This window comes from Bombina bombina, chromosome 2 (genome assembly GCF_027579735.1).
Source record: "Bombina bombina isolate aBomBom1 chromosome 2, aBomBom1.pri, whole genome shotgun sequence".
NCBI lineage: Eukaryota > Metazoa > Chordata > Amphibia > Anura > Bombinatoridae > Bombina > Bombina bombina.
This window is the reverse complement of record NC_069500.1, coordinates 894,611,053-894,631,953: the sequence shown is the minus strand read 5'-3', so window position 1 is coordinate 894,631,953 and position 20,901 is coordinate 894,611,053. Positions and strand designations below refer to the sequence as shown.

General features: G+C 39.7%; 1 protein-coding gene across 1 annotated transcript in view; it reads right to left on the bottom strand.

Moving 5' to 3' along the window:
- UBA6 (ubiquitin like modifier activating enzyme 6) overlaps positions 1-20,901 on the bottom strand; it is a 250,035-nt gene that overhangs the window by 28,725 nt on the left and 200,409 nt on the right. Inside the window, exons 30-31 of the mRNA XM_053703266.1 lie at positions 8,674-8,801; positions 1,185-1,272 (exon numbers count right to left, since the gene is read on the bottom strand). Coding sequence (XP_053559241.1) covers positions 1,185-1,272; positions 8,674-8,801 — 216 coding nt within the window. The remainder of the gene's footprint in view (positions 1-1,184; positions 1,273-8,673; positions 8,802-20,901) is intronic.

Here is a 20,901-nt window from a genome sequence, read left to right as displayed (position 1 = left end):
TTGTACTAGAAGCTACTTGGCATATAGTAGCTTCTAGTATTTGGTACAGCATTTTATCTATAAATGTGTATATACAAAATAATGTTCTTTTTTAATAAAGAATGGCTACAATGCAGAGTGTTTCCTGTTATGAAGCTGAAATGTACTAAGCTCAACCATCAATAGAATGGACCAATGAGAAGCATCTTCAACAAGGCCTATTTTTAATATGCCTTCTAGTACTGACATAAATACCTGTTCACCTATTTGTTTTTTCACATACATATAAAATGCCCTAAGAAACATACTTGAGAAAACAATACAATAACATGCTATATTAAATTAAAAAATACAATTTGAATAACATACAAATAATTTCAGGAAAAGCTCCATTTTGGTTTTAAAGGGACAGTGCACTGTAAAATAGTTTTCCCGTTAATGTGCTCCCCATGATTTGTGACACCAGCTGCAGCGTATAAAATGTATGAGAAATTGCTCATTTATGCTTCTTTTTGTAAATTTAATAACTGTATTTGCTCTTTGAAACCACAGCCCATCAAAATTGGCTAAGCTTGCAGTGCAATCAGATCTCCTTATATTATCACTCAAATACTTCCCATTTGTATCTGTCTCTATACAATACTTATAAAGAACAACTGAAAAGGAACATTTTAGAGCTATTTGTTAACAATTAAATACAATTTAGCAGGTAAAATGGATCATTGGGAACAAATTAAAGAGGAGACATTTTTTGGGTAAACTGTCTCTAACATACAAGGAAATTTCTTTCGTATAATAGTTAACATTGTTATGAGCTTCAATACATTTCATTTTTGAATATACTTTTTTTTTTTGCAATATATTCTTTTAGCAAAATTGCTTCATGTAAAAGCTATTACCTTTTTTAGCAGCATACACACATATGCTATGCATGCCCCATTCAAAAGCATATAAAAACTGGGTCTACTCAGAGGACAAGTAGAAATCTATATGTAAAGTCTATTTTTAACAAATTAATTGGGGAAAAAAAGCTAGAAAAACAGAATTGAATCTCAAAAATATTGCAGTAACAATCATCTTTTTCGGCTTACATTTGTAGCGAGACTGTATGTGTGTGTGTGTGTGTGTGTGTGGGGGGGGGGTGGGCGTGCGCGTGGGGAGAATGAAATCTTTTATATTGATAATTTGAAATTATATAATCTTACTCTGACAGCGTTAATGAAATCCAGAAGAGTAAAGTCTTCCTTTCCGTATATAGTCCATCTGTCCCATATAGTAAATGTAATACCATTTCTGTGAAAGAAAACATAGAAATAACAGGATGCACACTTATATATATATATATATAAAAAAAACAGAATTTATGTTTACCTGATAAATTACTTTCTCCAACGGTGTGTCCGGTCCACGGCGTCATCCTTACTTGTGGGATATTCTCTTCCCCAACAGGAAATGGCAAAGAGCCCAGCAAAGCTGGTCACATGATCCCTCCTAGGCTCCGCCTACCCCAGTCATTCGACCGACGTTAAGGAGGAATATTTGCATAGGAGAAACCATATGGTACCGTGGTGACTGTAGTTAAAGAAAATAAATTATCAGACCTGATTAAAAAAACCAGGGCGGGCCGTGGACCGGACACACCGTTGGAGAAAGTAATTTATCAGGTAAACATAAATTCTGTTTTCTCCAACATAGGTGTGTCCGGTCCACGGCGTCATCCTTACTTGTGGGAACCAATACCAAAGCTTTAGGACACGGGTGAAGGGAGGGAGCAAATCAGGTCACCTAAATGGAAGGCACCACGGCTTGCAAAACCTTTCTCCCAAAAATAGCCTCAGAAGAAGCAAAAGTATCAAACTTGTAAAATTTGGTAAAAGTGTGCAGTGAAGACCAAGTCGCTGCCCTACATATCTGATCAACAGAAGCCTCGTTCTTGAAGGCCCATGTGGAAGCCACAGCCCTAGTGGAATGAGCTGTGATTCTTTCGGGAGGCTGCCGTCCGGCAGTCTCGTAAGCCAATCTGATGATGCTTTTAATCCAAAAAGAAAGAGAGGTAGAAGTTGCTTTTTGACCTCTCCTTTTACCGGAATAAACAACAAACAAGGAAGATGTTTGTCTAAAATCCTTTGTAGCATCTAAATAGAATTTTAGAGCGCGAACAACATCCAAATTGTGCAACAATCGTTCCTTCTTTGAAACTGGTTTCGGACACAGAGAAGGTACGATAATCTCCTGGTTAATGTTTTTGTTAGAAACAACTTTTGGAAGAAAACCAGGTTTAGTACGTAAAACCACCTTATCTGCATGGAACACCAGATAAGGAGGAGAACACTGCAGAGCAGATAATTCTGAAACTCTTCTAGCAGAAGAAATTGCAACTAAAAACAAAACTTTCCAAGATAATAACTTAATATCAACGGAATGTAAGGGTTCAAACGGAACCCCCTGAAGAACTGAAAGAACCAAATTGAGACTCCAAGGAGGAGTCAAAGGTTTGTAAACAGGCTTAATTCTAACCAGAGCCTGAACAAAGGCTTGAACATCTGGCACAGCTGCCAGCTTTTTGTGAAGTAACACAGACAAGGCAGAAATCTGTCCCTTCAGGGAACTTGCAGATAATCCTTTTTCCAATCCTTCTTGAAGGAAGGATAGAATCCTAGGAATCTTAACCTTGTCCCAAGGGAATCCTTTAGATTCACACCAACAGATATATTTTTTCCAAATTTTGTGGTAAATCTTTCTAGTTACAGGCTTTCTGGCCTGAACAAGAGTATCGATAACAGAATCTGAGAACCCTCGCTTCGATAATATCAAGCGTTCAATCTCCAAGCAGTCAGCTGGAGTGAAACCAGATTCGGATGTTCGAACGGACCCTGAACAAGAAGGTCTCGTCTCAAAGGTAGCTTCCAAGGTGGAGCCGATGACATATTCACCAGATCTGCATACCAAGTCCTGCGTGGCCACGCAGGAGCTATCAAGATCACCGACGCCCTCTCCTGATTGATCCTGGCTACCAGCCTGGGGATGAGAGGAAACGGCGGGAACACATAAGCTAGTTTGAAGGTCCAAGGTGCTACTAGTGCATCCACTAGAGCCGCCTTGGGAACCCTGGATCTGGACCCGTAGCAAGGAACTTTGAAGTTCTGACGAGAGGCCATCAGATCCATGTCTGGAATGCCCCACAGCTGAGTGACTTGGGCAAAGATTTCCGGATGGAGTTCCCACTCCCCCGGATGCAATGTCTGACGACTCAGAAAATCCGCTTCCCAATTTTCCACTCCTGGGATGTGGATAGCAGACAGGTGGCAGGAGTGAGACTCCGCCCATAGAATGATTTTGGTCACTTCTTCCATCGCTAGGGAACTCCTTGTTCCCCTCTGATGGTTGATGTACGCAACAGTTGTCATGTTGTCTGATTGAAACCGTATGAACTTGGCCCTCGCTAGCTGAGGCCAAGCCTTGAGAGCATTGAATATCGCTCTCAGTTCCAGAATATTTATCGGTAGAAGAGATTCTTCCCGAGACCAAAGACCCTGAGCTTTCAGGGATCCCCAGACCGCGCCCCAGCCCATCAGACTGGCGTCGGTCGTGACAATGACCCACTCTGGTCTGCGGAATGTCATCCCTTGTGACAGGTTGTCCAGGGACAGCCACCAACGGAGTGAGTCTCTGGTCCTCTGATTTACTTGTATCTTCGGAGACAAGTCTGTATAGTCCCCATTCCACTGACTGAGCATGCACAGTTGTAATGGTCTTAGATGAATGCGCGCAAAAGGAACTATGTCCATTGCCGCTACCATCAACCCGATCACTTCCATGCACTGAGCTATGGAAGGAAGAGGAACGGAATGAAGTATCCAACAAGAGTCTAGAAGTTTTGTTTTTCTGGCCTCTGTCAGGAAAATCCTCATTTCTAAGGAGTCTATTATTGTTCCCAAGAAGGGAACCCTTGTTGACGGGGATAGAGAACTCTTTTCCACGTTCACTTTCCATCCGTGAGATCTGAGAAAGGCCAGGACAATGTCCGTGTGAGCCTTTGCTTGAGGAAGGGACGACGCTTGAATCAGAATGTCGTCCAAGTAAGGTACTACAGCAATGCCCCTTGGTCTTAGCACAGCTAGAAGGGACCCTAGTACCTTTGTGAAAATCCTTGGAGCAGTGGCTAATCCGAAAGGAAGCGCCACGAACTGGTAATGTTTGTCCAGGAATGCGAACCTTAGGAACCGATGATGTTCCTTGTGGATAGGAATATGTAGATACGCATCCTTTAAATCCACCGTGGTCATGAATTGACCATCCTGGATGGAAGGAAGAATAGTTCGAATGGTTTCCATCTTGAACGATGGAACCTTGAGAAACTTGTTTAAGATCTTGAGATCTAAGATTGGTCTGAACGTTCCCTCTTTTTTGGGAACTATGAACAGATTGGAGTAGAACCCCATCCCATGTTCTCTTAATGGAACAGGATGAATCACTCCCATTTTTAACAGGTCTTCTACACAATGTAAGAATGCCTGTCTTTTTATGTGGTCTGAAGACAACTGAGACCTGTGGAACCTCCCCCTTGGGGGAAGTCCCTTGAATTCCAGAAGATAACCTTGGGAGACTATTTCTAGCGTCCAAGGATCCAGAACATCTCTTGCCCAAGCCTGAGCGAAGAGAGAGAGTCTGCCCCCCACCAGATCCGGTCCCGGATCGGGGGCCAACATTTCATGCTGTCTTGGTAGCAGTGGCAGGTTTCTTGGCCTGCTTTCCCTTGTTCCAGCCTTGCATTGGTCTCCAAGCTGGCTTGGCTTGAGAAGTATTACCCTCTTGCTTAGAGGACGTAGCACTTTGGGTTGGTCCGTTTCTACGAAAGGGACGAAAATTAGGTTTATTTTTTGCCTTGAAAGGCCGATCCTGAGGAAGGGCGTGGCCCTTACCCCCAGTGATATCAGAGATAATCTCTTTCAAGTCAGGGCCAAACAGCGTTTTCCCCTTGAAAGAAATGTTAAGTAGCTTGTTCTTGGAGGACGCATCAGCCGACCAAGATTTCAACCAAAGCGCTCTGCGCGCCACAATAGCAAACCCTGAATTCTTAGCCGCTAACCTAGCCAATTGCAAAGTGGCGTCTAGGGTGAAAGAATTAGCCAATTTGAGAGCATTGATTCTGTCCATAATCTCCTCATAAGGAGGAGAATCACTATCGACCGCCTTCATCAGCTCATCGAACCAGAAACATGCGGCTGTAGCGACAGGGACAATGCATGAAATTGGTTGTAGAAGGTAACCCTGCTGAACAAACATTTTCTTAAGCAAACCTTCTAATTTTTTATCCATAGGATCTTTGAAAGCACAACTATCCTCTATGGGTATAGTGGTGCGTTTGTTTAAAGTGGAAACCGCTCCCTCGACCTTGGGGACTGTCTGCCATAAGTCCTTTCTGGGGTCGACCATAGGAAACAATTTTTTAAATATGGGGGGAGGGACGAAAGGAATACCGGGCCTTTCCCATTCTTTATTAACAATGTCCGCCACCCGCTTGGGTATAGGAAAAGCTTCTGGGAGCCCCGGCACCTCTAGGAACTTGTCCATTTTACATAGTTTCTCTGGGATGACCAACTTGTCACAATCATCCAGAGTGGATAATACCTCCTTAAGCAGAATGCGGAGATGTTCCAACTTAAATTTAAATGCAATCACATCAGGTTCAGCTTGTTGAGAAATGTTCCCTGAATCAGTAATTTCTCCCTCAGACAAAACCTCCCTGGCCCCATCAGACTGGGTTAGGGGCCCTTCAGAAATATTATTATCAGCGTCGTCATGCTCTTCAGTATCTAAAACAGAGCAATCGCGCTTACGCTGATAAGTGTTCATTTTGGCTAAAATGTTTTTGACAGAATTATCCATTACAGCCGTTAATTGTTGCATAGTAAGGAGTATTGGCGCGCTAGATGTACTAGGGGCCTCCTGAGTGGGCAAGACTCGTGTAGACGAAGGAGGGAATGATGCAGTACCATGCTTACTCCCCTCACTTGAGGAATCATCTTGGGCATCATTGTCATTGTCACATAAATCACATTTATTTAAATGAATAGGAATTCTGGCTTCCCCACATTCAGAACACAGTCTATCTGGTAGTTCAGACATGTTAAACAGGCATAAACTTGATAACAAAGTATAAAAAACGTTTTAAAATAAAACCGTTACTGTCACTTTAAATTTTAAACTGAACACACTTTATTACTGCAATTGCGAAAAAACATGAAGGAATTGTTCAAAATTCACCAAATTTTCACCACAGTGTCTTAAAGCCTTAAAAGTATTGCACACCAAATTTGGAAGCTTTAACCCTTAAAATAACGGAACCGGAGCCGTTTTGAACTTTAACCCCTTTACAGTCCCTGGTATCTGCTTTGCTGAGACCCAACCAAGCCCAAAGGGGAATACGATACCAAATGACGCCTTCAGAAAGCCTTTTCTAAGTATCAGAGCTCCTCTCACATGCGACTGCATGCCATGCCTCTCAAAAACAAGTGCGCCACACCGGCGCGAAAATGAGGCTCTGCCTATGCTTTGGGAAAGCCCCTAAGAATAAGGTGTCTAAAACAGTGCCTGCCGATATTATTATATCAAAATACCCAGATAAAATGATTCCTCAAGGCTAAATATGTGTTAATAATGAATCGATTTAGCCCAGAAAAAGTCTACAGTCTTAATAAGCCCTTGTGAAGCCCTTATTTACGATCGTAATAAACATGGCTTACCGGATCCCATAGGGAAAATGACAGCTTCCAGCATTACATCGTCTTGTTAGAATGTGTCATACCTCAAGCAGCAAGAGACTGCTCACTGTTCCCCCAACTGAAGTTAATTGCTCTCAACAGTCCTGTGTGGAACAGCCATGGATTTTAGTGACGGTTGCTAAAATCATTTTCCTCATACAAACAGAAATCTTCATCTCTTTTCTGTTTCTGAGTAAATAGTACATGCCAGCACTATTTCAAAATAACAAACTCTTGATTGAATAATAAAAACTACAGTTAAACACTAAAAAACTCTAAGCCATCTCCGTGGAGATGTTGCCTGTACAACGGCAAAGAGAATGACTGGGGTAGGCGGAGCCTAGGAGGGATCATGTGACCAGCTTTGCTGGGCTCTTTGCCATTTCCTGTTGGGGAAGAGAATATCCCACAAGTAAGGATGACGCCGTGGACCGGACACACCTATGTTGGAGAAATATAACATAAAAGGCACAGAGTAATCTTGTTTAATGTTAGATCTGTTGTGTCACATTGTAAGCAAGTAAGTATTTAACATTAGCTTACATGGTGAACTACTGAGCAAATATATAAGCTGCTAATGGGTCCTTCATTTTCATAGATGTTATTTTCTTAACCGAATGAACAATAATAATGATTTACATGAGCTAGTTGGAGCCTGGCAAATGCAGATCCTCACACTTAAAGGGACAGTAAACACCTTGTAATTACAAGACATTTCTATAGCCTTGCTATAGAACTTTTTAGTCTAGTCTAAACAGGTTTAAAACAAATGAACATCTTGTTTTCCTTAAATTGGTTTTCAATAAACAAACTCCGCCCACTACTAGCCTCACTTGGGGGAGCCAGTCTGGGCTTGAGTGTGCAGCTGACAAGGCTAGCCAAGAACATATTGTTAGTAAAAAATGTATTGTTTTGCAGATGCCACAATTTTTCAGAGCTAAATTACAGGAGCAAAAGAAATAATGAAAGTATATTGAAAACTTGTACTATTCATAACTAAATCTTTTATATTAAAACGTCAAGGCGTTTACTGTCCATTTAAACTTCATCTTAAAGGCATATGAAACCTAAATGTTTTCTTCCATGATTCAGTTAGAACTTGTGATTTTAAACAACTTTCTAATTTCTGGAGCACTAATCACAAGAGAACATTGAGTTTAATATCCATTTATTTATACACACACATTATATATATATATATATATATATATATATATACACACATATATATATATATATTATATATATATATATATATATATATATATATATATATACACACACACACAGAGAGAGAAGCACACCCACAGGAACGAACAACCGGCTCAATACTATAGTTAGCCTGTTCTATGGCGATTCACCACCTGGGTGCAGCTTCTTTTAGCCCAGTAATGCTGTAGTCGATCAGTCTGATCCCGCCTATTATGGTCAGTCCAGCACCGAAATACCAGGCAATTCCTCTCTGAACAAGGAACACAGCAACCCCAAACGATCGTTTCCGCCTTCATTGGGCCTCTTAAGTGAGGTGTAGCAGTATTCCTCTAAGCACACTGAGCAAGGAGTCCACGTCTGGTTTCTCCTTTTTACCATTTTTACCATAGGGAGACTAAATACACACAGAGAGAAGCACACTCACAGGAACGAACAACCGGCTTAATACTATAGTTAGCCTGTTCTATGGTGATTTACCACCTGGGTGCAGCTTCTTTTAGCCCAGTAATGCTTTTCACAGAGAAGAAGTGAGTGCACTTCTCTCTGTGTGTGTATGTATGTATATTTAAGGGAAAAAAAAACAATAATTTTGTTTTTGTTTTGTTTTTTTGTTTTGTTCATTTTAACATGCAAAGTTTCCTGATAACATACAAAAGCCTGTCCCTGGTTTGCTTTAATGCTGTAAAACTAGTATGTGTTTTGCACGACTGTGACATACCTTATCTGTGTTTTTCTTATTTCTGCTGTCTCAGTGAAGACAATAATTGGAATGGCTAAATTAAAAAAACAATTCTTGTAAGCTGCAAATGGATATCCTCCCACGACTTTTATAAGTTCCAAAGCAACCTAAAAAGGTGAAAGATTTTTCACAGGTTAACAAGTATATGTTGAAAATTATATATATATATATCAGCAATTTAAAATATAGGGAGGCGAAAAGTGAGTTTAAAATCCTCCACTAAATCCAAAATGTAGAGAAAATAACTCATTGTGTAAACCATTTACAAATCCAGACAAGTCAGAAGACTTGCTTTTATCACAGAAACTCTCTGATTACACTGTTTCCAATGCAGCAAAGGATTCTGGGTGAGATATGCAAATGAGGTTCACGACTCACTTTTTTACTTCTAGTCTGCTCTTTAAGGCAGACTTCCCTTTACGCCATAGCATTGCCGCATTACACAGCTTCTAAGCTTAGCTAGGTGTAGTACAGTGACCCTAGCTAAGCTTAGAAGCTGTGTAATACTGCAATGCTATGGCGTAAAGGGAAGTCTGCCTTAAAAAGCAGGCTAGAAGTAAAAAACATAATTTATGTAAGAACTTACCAGATAAATTCATTTTTTTCATATTAGCAAGAGTCCATGAGCTAGTGACGTATGGGATATACATTCCTACCAGGAGGGGCAAAGTTTCCCAAACCTCAAAATGCCTATAAATACACCCCTCACCACACCCACAATTCAGTTTAACGAATAGCCAAGAAGTGGGGTGATAAGAAAGGAGCGAAAGCATCAAAAATAAGGAATTGGAATAATTGTGCTTTATACAAAAAAATCATAACCACCACAAAAAGGGTGGGTCTCATGGACTCTTGCTAATATGAAAGAAATGAATTTATCAGGTAAGTTCTTACATAAATTATGTTTTCTTTCATGTAATTAGCAAGAGTCCATGAGCTAGTGACGTATGGGATAGCAGATACCCAAGATGTGGAACTTCCACGCAAGAGTCACTAGAGAGGGAGGGATAAAATAAAGACAGCCAATTCCGCTGAAAAATTAATCCACAACCCAAATCAAGTTTTAATCTAAATAATGAAAAAAACTGAAATCATAAGCAGAAGAATCAAACTGAAACAGCTGCCTGAAGTACTTTTCTACCAAAAACTGCTTCAGAAGAAGAGAAAACATCAAAATGGTAGAATTTAGTAAAAGTATGCAAAGAAGACCAAGTTGCTGCTTTGCATATCTGATCAACAGAAGCTTCATTCCTAAAAGCCTAGGAAGTAGAAACTGACCTAGTAGAATGAGCTGTAATCCTTTGAGGCGGGGACTTACCCGACTCCACATAAGCATGATGAATCAAAGACTTTAACCAAGACGCCAAAGAAATGGCAGAAGCTTTCTGACCTTTCTTGGAACCAGAAAAGATAACAAATAGACTAGAAGTCTTTCTAAAATCTTTAGTAGCTTCAACATAATATTTCAAAGCTCTTACTACATCCAAAAAATGTAAAGATCTTTCCAGAGAATTCTTAGGATTAGGACACAATGAAGGGACAACAATTTCTCTACTAATGTTGTTAGAATTCACAACCTTAGGTAAAAATTGAAATGAAGTCCGCAACACCGCCTTATCCTGATGAAAAATCAGAAAAGGAGATTCACAAGAAAGAGCAGATAACTCAGAAACTCTTCTAGCAGAAGAGATGGCCAAAAGGAACAAAACTTTCCAAAAAAGTAATTTAATATCCAGAGAATGCATAGGTTTAAACGGAGGAGCCTGTAAAGCCCTCAGAACCAAATTAAGACTCCAAGGAGGAGAGATTGACTTAATGACAGGCTTGATACGAACCAAAGCCTGTACAAAACAATGAATATCAGGAAGATTAGCAATCTTTCTGTGAAAAAGAACAGAAAGAGCAGAGATTTGTCCTTTCAAAGAACTTGCAGATAAACCTTTATCCAAACCATCCTGAAGAAACTGTAAAATTCTAGGAATTCTAAAAGAAAGCCAGGAGAATTTATGAGAAGAACACCAAGAAATGTAAGTCTTCCAGACTCGATAATAAATCTTCCTAGACACAGATTTACGAGCGTGTAACATAGTATTAATTACTGAGTCAGAGAAACCTCTATGACTAAGAATCAAGCGTTCAATTTCCATACCTTCAAATTTAATGATTTGAGATCCTGATGGAAAAATGGGCCTTGAGATAGAAGGTCTGGTCTTAACGGAAGTGTCCAAGGTTGGCAACTGGCCATCCGAATGAGATCCGCATACCAAAACCTGTGAGGCCATGCTGGAGCCACCAGCAGTACAAACGAACGTTCCATTAGAATTTTGGAAATCACTCTTGGAAGAAGAACTAGAGGCGGGAAGATATAGGCAGGATGATAATTCCAAGGAAGCAACAACGCGTCCACTGCTTCCGCTTGAGGATCCCTGGATCTGGACAGATACCTGGGAAGTTTCTTGTTTAGATGAGAGGCCATCAGATCTATTTCTGGAAGTCCCCAGATCTGAACAATCTGAAGAAATACCTCTGGGTGAAGAGACCATTCGCCCGGATGTAATGTCTGGCGACTGAGATAATCTGCTTCCCAATTGTCTACACCTGGGATGTGAACCGCAGAAATTAGACAGGAGCTGGATTCCGCCCATACAAGTATCCAAGATACTTTTTTCATAGCTTGAGGACTGTGAGTCCCACCTTGATGATTGACATACGCCACGGTTGTGACATTGTCTGTCTGAAAACAAATAAACGATTCTCTCTTCAGAAGAGGCCAGAACTGAAGAGCTCTGAAAATCGCACGGAGTTCCAAAATGTTGATTGGTAATCTCGCCTCCTGAGATTCCCAAACCCCCTGCGCTGTCAGAGATCCCCATACAGCTCCCCAACCTGAAAGACTCGCATCTGATGAGATTACAGTCCAGGTTGGACGAACAAAAGAGGCCCCTTGAATTAGACGATGGTGATTCAACCACCAAGTCAGAGAAGATCGAACATTGGGATTTAAGGATATTATTTGTGATATCTTTGTATAATCCCTGCACCACTGGTTCAGCATACAAAGCTGAAGAGGTCTCATGTGAAAACGAGCAAAGGGGATCGCGTCCGATGCAGCAGTCATGAGACCTAGAATTTCCATGCAAAAAGCTACCGAAGGGAATGATTGAGACTGAAGGTTTCGACAAGCTGAAACCAACTTCAGACGTCTCTTTTCTGTTAGAGACAAAGTCATGGACACTGAATCTATTTGAAAGCCCAAAAAGGTTACCTTTGTCTGAGGAATCAAAGAACTCTTTGGTAAATTGATCCTCCAACCATGTTTTTGAAGAAACAACACAAGTTGATTCGTATGAGATTCTGCAGAATGTAAAGACTGAGCAAGTACCAAGATATCGTCCAAATAAGGAAATACCGCAATACCCTGTTCTCTGATTACAGAGAGAAGGGCACCGAGATCCTTTGAAAAGATCCTTGGAGCTGTTGCTAGGCCAAACGGAAGGGCAACAAACTGGCAATGCTTGTCTACAAAAGAGAATCTCAGAAACTGATAGATATCTGGATGAATTGGAATATGAAGATATGCATCCTGTAAATCTATTGTGGACATATAATGCCCTTGCTGAACAAAAGGCAGAATAGTCCTTATAGTCACCATTTTGAATGTTGGTATCCTTACATAACGATTCAATATTTTTAGATCCAGAACTGGTCTGAAGGAATTCTCCTTCTTTGGGACAATGAATAGATTTGAGTAAAACCCCAGACCCCGTTCCAGAACTGGAACTGGCACAATTACCCCAGCCAACTCTAGATCTGAAACACATTTCAGAAATGCCTGAGCCTTCACTGGGTTTACTGGAATGTGAGAGAGAAAAAAATCTTCTCACAGGTGGTGTTATCTTGAAACCTATTCTGTACCCTTGAGAAACAATGTTCTGAATCCAAAGACTGTGAATCGAATTGATCCAAATATCTTTGAAAAATCGTAACCTGCCCCCTACCAGCTGTGCTGGAATGAGGGCCGCACCTTCATGCGGATTTGGGAGCTGGTTTTGACTTTCTAAAAGGCTTGGATTTATTCCAGACTGGAGAAGGTTTCCAAACGGAAACCGTTCCTTTAGGGGAAGGGTCAGGCTTCTGTTCTTTATTCTGACGAAAGGAACGAAAACGATTAGCAGCCCTGTATTTTACTTTAGATTTTTTGTCCTGAGGCAAAAAGGTTCCTTTCCCCCCAGTAACAGTTGAAATAATAGAATCCAACTGTGAACCAAATAATTTATTACCTTGGAAAGAAAGAGAAAGCAAAGTTGACTTAGAAGTCATATCTGCATTCCAAGATTTAAGCCATAAAGCTCTTCTAGCTAAAATAGCTAAAGACATATACCTGACATCAATTCTAATGATATAAAAAATGGCATCACAAACAAAGTTATTAGCATGTTGAAGAAGTTTAACAATGCTATAAGCATTATGGTCTGACACTTGTTGTGCTAAAGCCTCCAACCAGAAAGTTGAAGCTGCAGCAACATCAGCCAAAGAAATAGCAGGTCTAAGAAGATTACCTGAACATAAATAAGCTCTCCTTAGAAAGGATTCAAGCTTCCTATCCAAAGGATCCTTAAAGGAAGTACTATCCGCCGTAGGAATAGTAGTACGTTTAGCAAGAGTAGAAATAGCCCCATCAACTTTAGGGATTTTATCCCAAAACTCTAATCTATCAGATGGCACAGGGTACAATTTCTTAAACCTTTGAGAAGGAGTAAATGAAGTACCCAGACTATTCCATTCCCTAGAAACTACTTCTGAAATAGCATCAGGAACTGGAAAAACTTCAGGAATAACTACATGAGGTTTGAAAACCGAATTTAAACGCTTAGTAGATTTAGTATCAAGAGGACTAGACTCTTCCATATCTAATGCAATTAACACTTCTTTAAGTAAAGAACGAATAAACTCCATCTTAAATAAATATGAAGATTTATCAGTGCCAATATCTGAGGCAGAATCTTCTGAACCAGATAGATCCTCATCAGAAACAGATAAGTCAGAATGATGACGGTCACTTAAAAATTCATCTGAAATATGAGAAGTTTTAAAAGACCTTTTACGTTTACTGGAATGAGGAATAACAGACAGAGCCTTCCTAATAGATTTAGAAACAAATTCTTTTACATTAACAGGGACATCCTGAACATTAGATGTTGAAGGAACAACAACAGGTAATGGATTATTACTAATGGAAACACAATCTGCATTAGAAAGTTTATCATGACAGTTATCACAAACAACAGCCGGAGGAACAGTTACCAAAAGTTTACAACAGATGCACTTAAAGGGACAGTTTACTCAAAAATTTTCTCCCCTTTAATTTGTTCCCAATGATCCACTTTACCTGCTGGAGTGTATTAAATTGTTTACAAGTAGCTCCTTTACCCTTATATTGGCATTTGAAATTGTTAATTTAGCATGTGGTATCCCCACCTATTCTGAAAGTTTGTGGCCGCGCGTACCAGCTATAGATAAGCTTTGTAAACACAGCCAGCAGAAGAAATTACACTCCCAGTGTGATAAAGCAGAGATAAGGTAATAAAATGTTGATTTTCCATTGTTCTCTCAAAGTATTGGTGATTGTTTTAAGGACAGATATAAGATAAAGAAGCAGGTATATGTGCACAATGTGATACAGTAATGAGATCTGATTATACCTACAAGCTCAACCTATTTTATTAGGCTGTGGCTTCAAAACACAAAATTAGAGCTTTAATATACACAAATAAACCTTAAAAAGCTAATTTTCATACATTTTTTACTCTGCAGTTGGTAAAAAAAAGCAATTGTAAACACATTAAGGGAAAAACTATTTTACAGTATACTATCCCTTTAACTTTGGTAGAACCAGCATCAGGCAGCATCTTTCCAGAAGTAGATTCTGATCCAGGGTCAGGTTGAGACATCTTGCAATATGTAATAGAAAAAACAACATATAAAGCAAAATTATCAAATTCCTTAAATGACAGTTTCAGGAATGGGAAAAAAATGCCAAATGAACAAGCCTCTAGCAACCAGAAGCAATGAAAAATGAGACTGAAATAATGTGAAAAAAAGGTGGAGACAAGAATGACGCCCACATTTTTTGGCGCCAAAAATGACGCCCACATTATTGGCGCCAAGTACAACGCCCATATTTTTTGGCGCCAAGTATGACGCCACATCCTGTGACGCCGAAAAAAATGACGCCCACAATTTTGGCGCAAAAAAACATCTGAACGTCAAAAAATGACGCAATCATGAACAAACTTCCGGCGTCAATTAGGGCGCCGGAAATGACAAAATTTTTGCGCCATAAAAGTCTGCGCCAAGAATGACGCAATAAATTGAAGCATTTTCAGCCCCCGCGAGCGGTAAGAAAAAAATATTTCATATGCATTATCCCAAATAATGAAACTGACTGTCTGAAATAAGGAATACTGATTATCCTGAATCATGGCAAATATAAGTTTAAATACATATATTTAGAACTTTACATATAAAGTGCCCAACCATAGCTTAGAGTGTCATAATAAAATAAGTCTTACTTACCCTAAGACACTCATCTACATATAGTAGACAGCCAAACCAATACTGAAACGAGAATCAGTAGAGGTAATGGTATATAAGAGTATATCGTCGATCTGAAAAGGGAGGTAGGAGAAGAAATCTCTACGACCGATAACAGAGAACCTATGAAATAGATCCCCTAGATAGGCAATACTCTATTCACATCCCTCTGACATTCACTGCACTCTGAGAGGAAAACCGGGCTCCAGCCTGCTGCGAAGCGCATATCAACGTAGAATCTAGCACAAACTTACTTCACCACCTCCATGGGAGGCAAAGTTTGTAAAAACTGAATTGTGGGTGTGGTGAGGGGTGTATTTATAGGCATTTTGAGGTTTGGGAAACTTTGCCCCTCCTGGTAGGAATGTATATCCCATAGGTCACTAGCTCATAGACTCTTGCTAATTACATGAAAGAAAAGTGAGTCATTGTGAACCTCATTTGCATATCTCACCCAGAATCATTTGCTGCATTGGAAACTGTGTAATCAGAGAGTTTCTGTGGTTAAAGCAAGTCTTCTGACTTGTCTAGATTTGTAAATGGTTTACACAATGAGTTATTCTCTCTCTCTCTCTCTCTCTCTCTCTCTCTATATATATATATACATACACACACACATATATATATATATATGTGCATACATACATATATATATATACACATTGTGTTCAAAACAATTTGTTATAACATATACTGATTTTATCTAAATATAACTCTCACACCTGACCTATGCTCCACTTTTTCAGATTCTGTGCTAAAGCATTTGTTTTCCTTCTAACTGAACCAGCCATATCACAATAGAACATGTACTGTATACTTCTGCAACAGCCACTTAAAAATCTTATGTTTGCAATAAACGTTAGTATTGAGAACTCAAAATAAATGCTAACCTTAAAGGGAGTTCTAAATTCATTAAAAGGACCATTAAATACAGTTTAGTTGTACCAAAAAAAGTGCAAAAACAATTAGGCTGAATTTCAAATCAGTAGTAGATTTCTATGAAAAATATAATTCCCCCTGCATTATGTGACAGCCATCAGCCAATCACAGAATGCATATACATATATAATGTGAATGCTTGCCCATGCTTAGTAGGATCTGGTGCCTCAGAAAGTGTGCATTTAAAACAACTGTGTGCACATTTTGATAATGGAAGTTAATTGGAAGGTTGCTTAAAATTGGGTTCTCTATGTGAATCATAAAAGTTTAGTTTTGACTTTAGTGTTTCTTTAACAGCCCCTTCAGCTTCATGATTTGAAATGTTATACTGTGCAAATGCCCATCAACATTTCTTTCCAACCACGCAATGCAATAAAATCACATACCCTCATCAATCTATTTTATGTGCTTAGTTTGAAAATGTTGAACATGTAATATTAAAGAGGCAGCAAGTAAGCTAATATACAAATATACTGTTTAGTCAAGACACACTAACTTAAAGGGACATTAAACCCCCAAAAATGTATTTCATTATTCAGATAGAGAATACTTTTTAAAAAGTTTCCAATTTACTTCTATTATCAAAAATGTTTCATTCTCATGTTATTCTTTGTTAAAGAGATACCTAGGTAGGTAGCGTGCACATCCCTGAAGCACTACATGACAGGAAATAGTGCTGCCATCTAGTGCTCCTGCTAATATATAACATTGTTGCAAAACTGCTGCCATATAGTGCTGCAGACATGTGCACACTCATGAGCTTACATTTCTGCTTTTCAAATAAGGATAACAGGAAAACTAAGAAAATATGATAATAGAAGTACATTAGAAAGTTGTTTAAAATGTTATGTTCTATCTAAATCATGACAGAAAAAAAATTGGGTTTTACGTCCCTTTAACGAGTGACGACACGTGGCCATCATCCACGCAATGCTTTCAGCGCAGATGACAACCACGTATCCTCATTCAGGGGTTCTGCTTTCAGTGTTTATCGCAGCTCCCCCTAAGCTAAGTGGCCCTGCATCGCCAGGGGAACCAGGAAGTGCACAGTAGCTGCACAGGACTTAAGGGAGCTGAATGGGGGTCAGAAAGGCCTAGAGACCCCCACTGACCCTTTGTTTTAAAGCCCAGAAGCCCTTCTATAAAATAAAGTCCCTATACAAGTTATAATAGCCAGGTGATCACTATTGTTAATAGTAATCACATGTCGTGAAGAAAATCATCTATCTAAATCATGAGAATGTAATCTTGACTTTACTGTCCTTTAAGATAAACATTTTAAATAGAGAAATGTAAATTTCAAATGTTAATTCTTGTAGACATCATTTAAAATATACATAGGAGGAGAGGTGGGTGGCAATATAGTAAAAAACAAAATGTATGCTTACCTGATAAATTTCTTTCTTTCCGGATATGGTGAGTCCACGGCGTCCTCAATTACTGTTGGGAATATCACTCCTGGCCAGCAGGAGGAGGCAAAGAGCACCACAGCCAAGATGTTAAGTATCACTCCCCTTCCCACAAACCCCAGTCATTCGACCGAAGGTAGAGAAAAAAAGGAGTAACACAAGGTGTAGAGGTGCCTGAGGTTTAGTAAAAAAAAAAACTCTGTCTTAAATAAAAGGGTGGGGCCGGGGACTCACCATATCCGGAAATAAATACATTCATCAGGTAAGCATAAATTTTGTTTTCTTTCCTAAGATATGGTGCGTCCACGGCGTCCTCAATTACTGTTGGGAACCAATACCCAAGCTAGAGGACACAGAGGACCAGGGAGGGACAAGACAGGTAGACCTAAACAGAAGTCACCACCGTTTGAAGAACCTTTCTCCCAAAAGAAGCCTCAGCCGAGGCAAAAGCATCAAATTTGGAAAATTTAGAAAAAGTAAGCAGAGAAGACCAAGTTGCCGCCTTGCAAATCTTTTCCACAGAAGCTTCATTTTTGAAAACCCAAGAAGAGGAGACAGCCCTAGTAAAATGAGCTGTAATTCTCTCAGGAGGCTGCTGTCCAGCAGTCTCATAGGACAAACAAATTATACTTCTCAACTAGAGAGAAAGAGAAGTAGCAGTAGTTTACTGACCTTTACGTTTCCCAGAGAAACAAACAGACAAACAGGGTAGAAGACTGGCAAAAATCCTTAGTCGCCTGTATATAGAATATAAGAGCATGCACAACATCCAAGTTATGCAACAAACGTTCCTTATGAGAAGATAGATTAGGACATGGAAAAGGAACAACAATTTCCTTATTAATATTTCTAATTGAAACAACTTTAGGAAAGAAACCAAACTTAGTATGAAGAACCGCCTTATCGGCATGAAAGATAAGGTAAGGCGAATCGCACTGCAAAGCTGAGAGTTCCGAGACTCTCCGAGCAGTAGAGATAATAAGAAACAAAACCTTCCAAGATAACAACTTAATATCTATGGAATGCATTGGCTCGAATGGAGCTTCCTGCAAAACTTTAAGAACAAGGTTAAGGCTCCAAAGAGGAGCAATGGACTTAAACACAAGCCTGATTCTGACCAAGGCCTGACAAAAAGTTTGCACATCTGGCACATCCACCAGATGCTAACTTAGCAAAATAGATGAAGCAAAAATCTGACCCTCCAGGGTACTGACCGACAAACCCTTCTCCAGACCTTCCTGGAGAAAAGACAAAATCCTAAGAATCCTGACCCTACTCCAACAGTAGCCCTTGGATTCATAACAATAAAGATATTTACACCATAGCTTATGGTAAATCTTTCTAGTAACAGACTTGCGAGCCTGAATCATTGTCTCAATGAGCAACTCAGAAAAAACACTCTTAGACAGAGGGGCAAACTTCTTTATGTCTATGCATCTTTCCTTGTGGTAGAAAAGACCCTTTTCCACCCGTATTCAGAAATATTCCTGTCAGATCAGGACCAAGCATCAGAAGCTTGGACTCAAGGAAAAATCCACTAACCATGAATATAACCACAACGCCCCGCGGGCTAGCACAGCAAGCCAGATATCTTGGCTCCTGGCTAAAAAACTTGTCTGGTAGCATCAGAAATAGAAGTTTGGCTAACTTAAGAGCCTTAATTCTGATCTGGATCTCCTCCAAAGGAGTCCCTACCAAATTGAATCAAACAAGGCATTCCAATAAGATGCTGCACTTGACATAGTGGCCAAACATCCATCCATGCAAGCCTTCAGCTTAGTCCATTCATCCTGAAAGGAACAGCCATCCTCTCTAGGAATCGTAGTTCTCTTAGCCAGAGTAGAAATACCCTACTACTTTAAGCACCGTGCGCCATGATATTTAATGGAGACAGCAACAGAAAACATTCCACAGACAGGAGACGGGAAAAAAGAATCTCTGGAATCTCTGTGAAAAGTCTCCTAGCACGATGTGGAACAGGAAAAACTAGCACGGAGGAATCCTAGTACTTAAAAAGTTTACTAGATTCTTAGGGTTGACAATGACATACGTATCGGAGTCTCTCCAAAGTAGCCAAAACCTCCTGTAACCATACACAAAGGTGTTCAGGCTTAAATCTGAAGGATACAACTTCAGCATCAGATGAAGGAATTATACTGACGGAAACTGAGATTTCACCCTCAGAGGCTACTGACGTATCCTCCTCATCAGACTTATGAGGAAGGCAACCAGTGTAGCAGTAGGCGGTACAGAAACCTTCCTAACTGAATCTCTAATATTACTCTTGCTATTTACCATTAGCATAGGGAAGGCAGATAATGACGCAGAGATCACAGAAGATAACTGAGCAAAAAATAATTCTGCAAGCAAATAAGCTCCTCCAGGAGACAGAGGAAACCGCAGGGCACTGTATGTGACGCCATAAGGCTAGGGACATTTTAAGGAGAAACTGTGGCATTGCCTAACAGTATCATCCTGCGAGACATAATATGAGTCAATATTTGAAATAACATGGGAGCAGAGCTCTAACCCCATGAGCAGACTCATATAGATAAGCACCAAATATTTAAATTGTGCTGTCACTTTAAATTATCTTAAATGGTCTTGAGAAGCACTAGGCAATAAATCCAAAAACATGACAGACTTTCTCAGACCTAAACTAAATTATTAAGGTCTATAAGCAATAAACACAGGACATAAAACATATACCAATACATAGTTCATTAGCCCACTGCGCTATTAGGTATTATATTTATTAAACACTTAACTAAATTAACTTAATTAAACGCTCAATAAAAAACGATATTCTTTAGAACTGTTATTTATAAATGCGAGCCATCCCAAATGAGCATGCTGCCTCAAACAACAGCCCGCATCAGAAGGCAAGAAAATGGCGCCGCTCTGATCTCCATTAGGAGGCGTAGTCAGCTAACTAAGGCGCGCAATATGTCGGAGTCCCGCTTCTCCGGTCTGAAAGGCATTCAGATATACAGAGCCTAAGTCTCCTTAATGATAAACATCTGACTCCTTTATTATTAAGAGCTCTGTAATTGTTCTCATCAATACCGCTCTCGGAGCGTAACACCTTTCTGCAGTAGCAGCAATTCTTAAGGGACAGTATAAAATGCTAAAAGAAGCTCAGAGACGGATTAAAGTGCATATAAAGGGCTAAGCAAGCATACCAAACATACCTAAATAATGATAGAGTATTAACATACCTACATAGTAGTCAGACAGATTAACCCCTTCAGATCTACCTTCAATG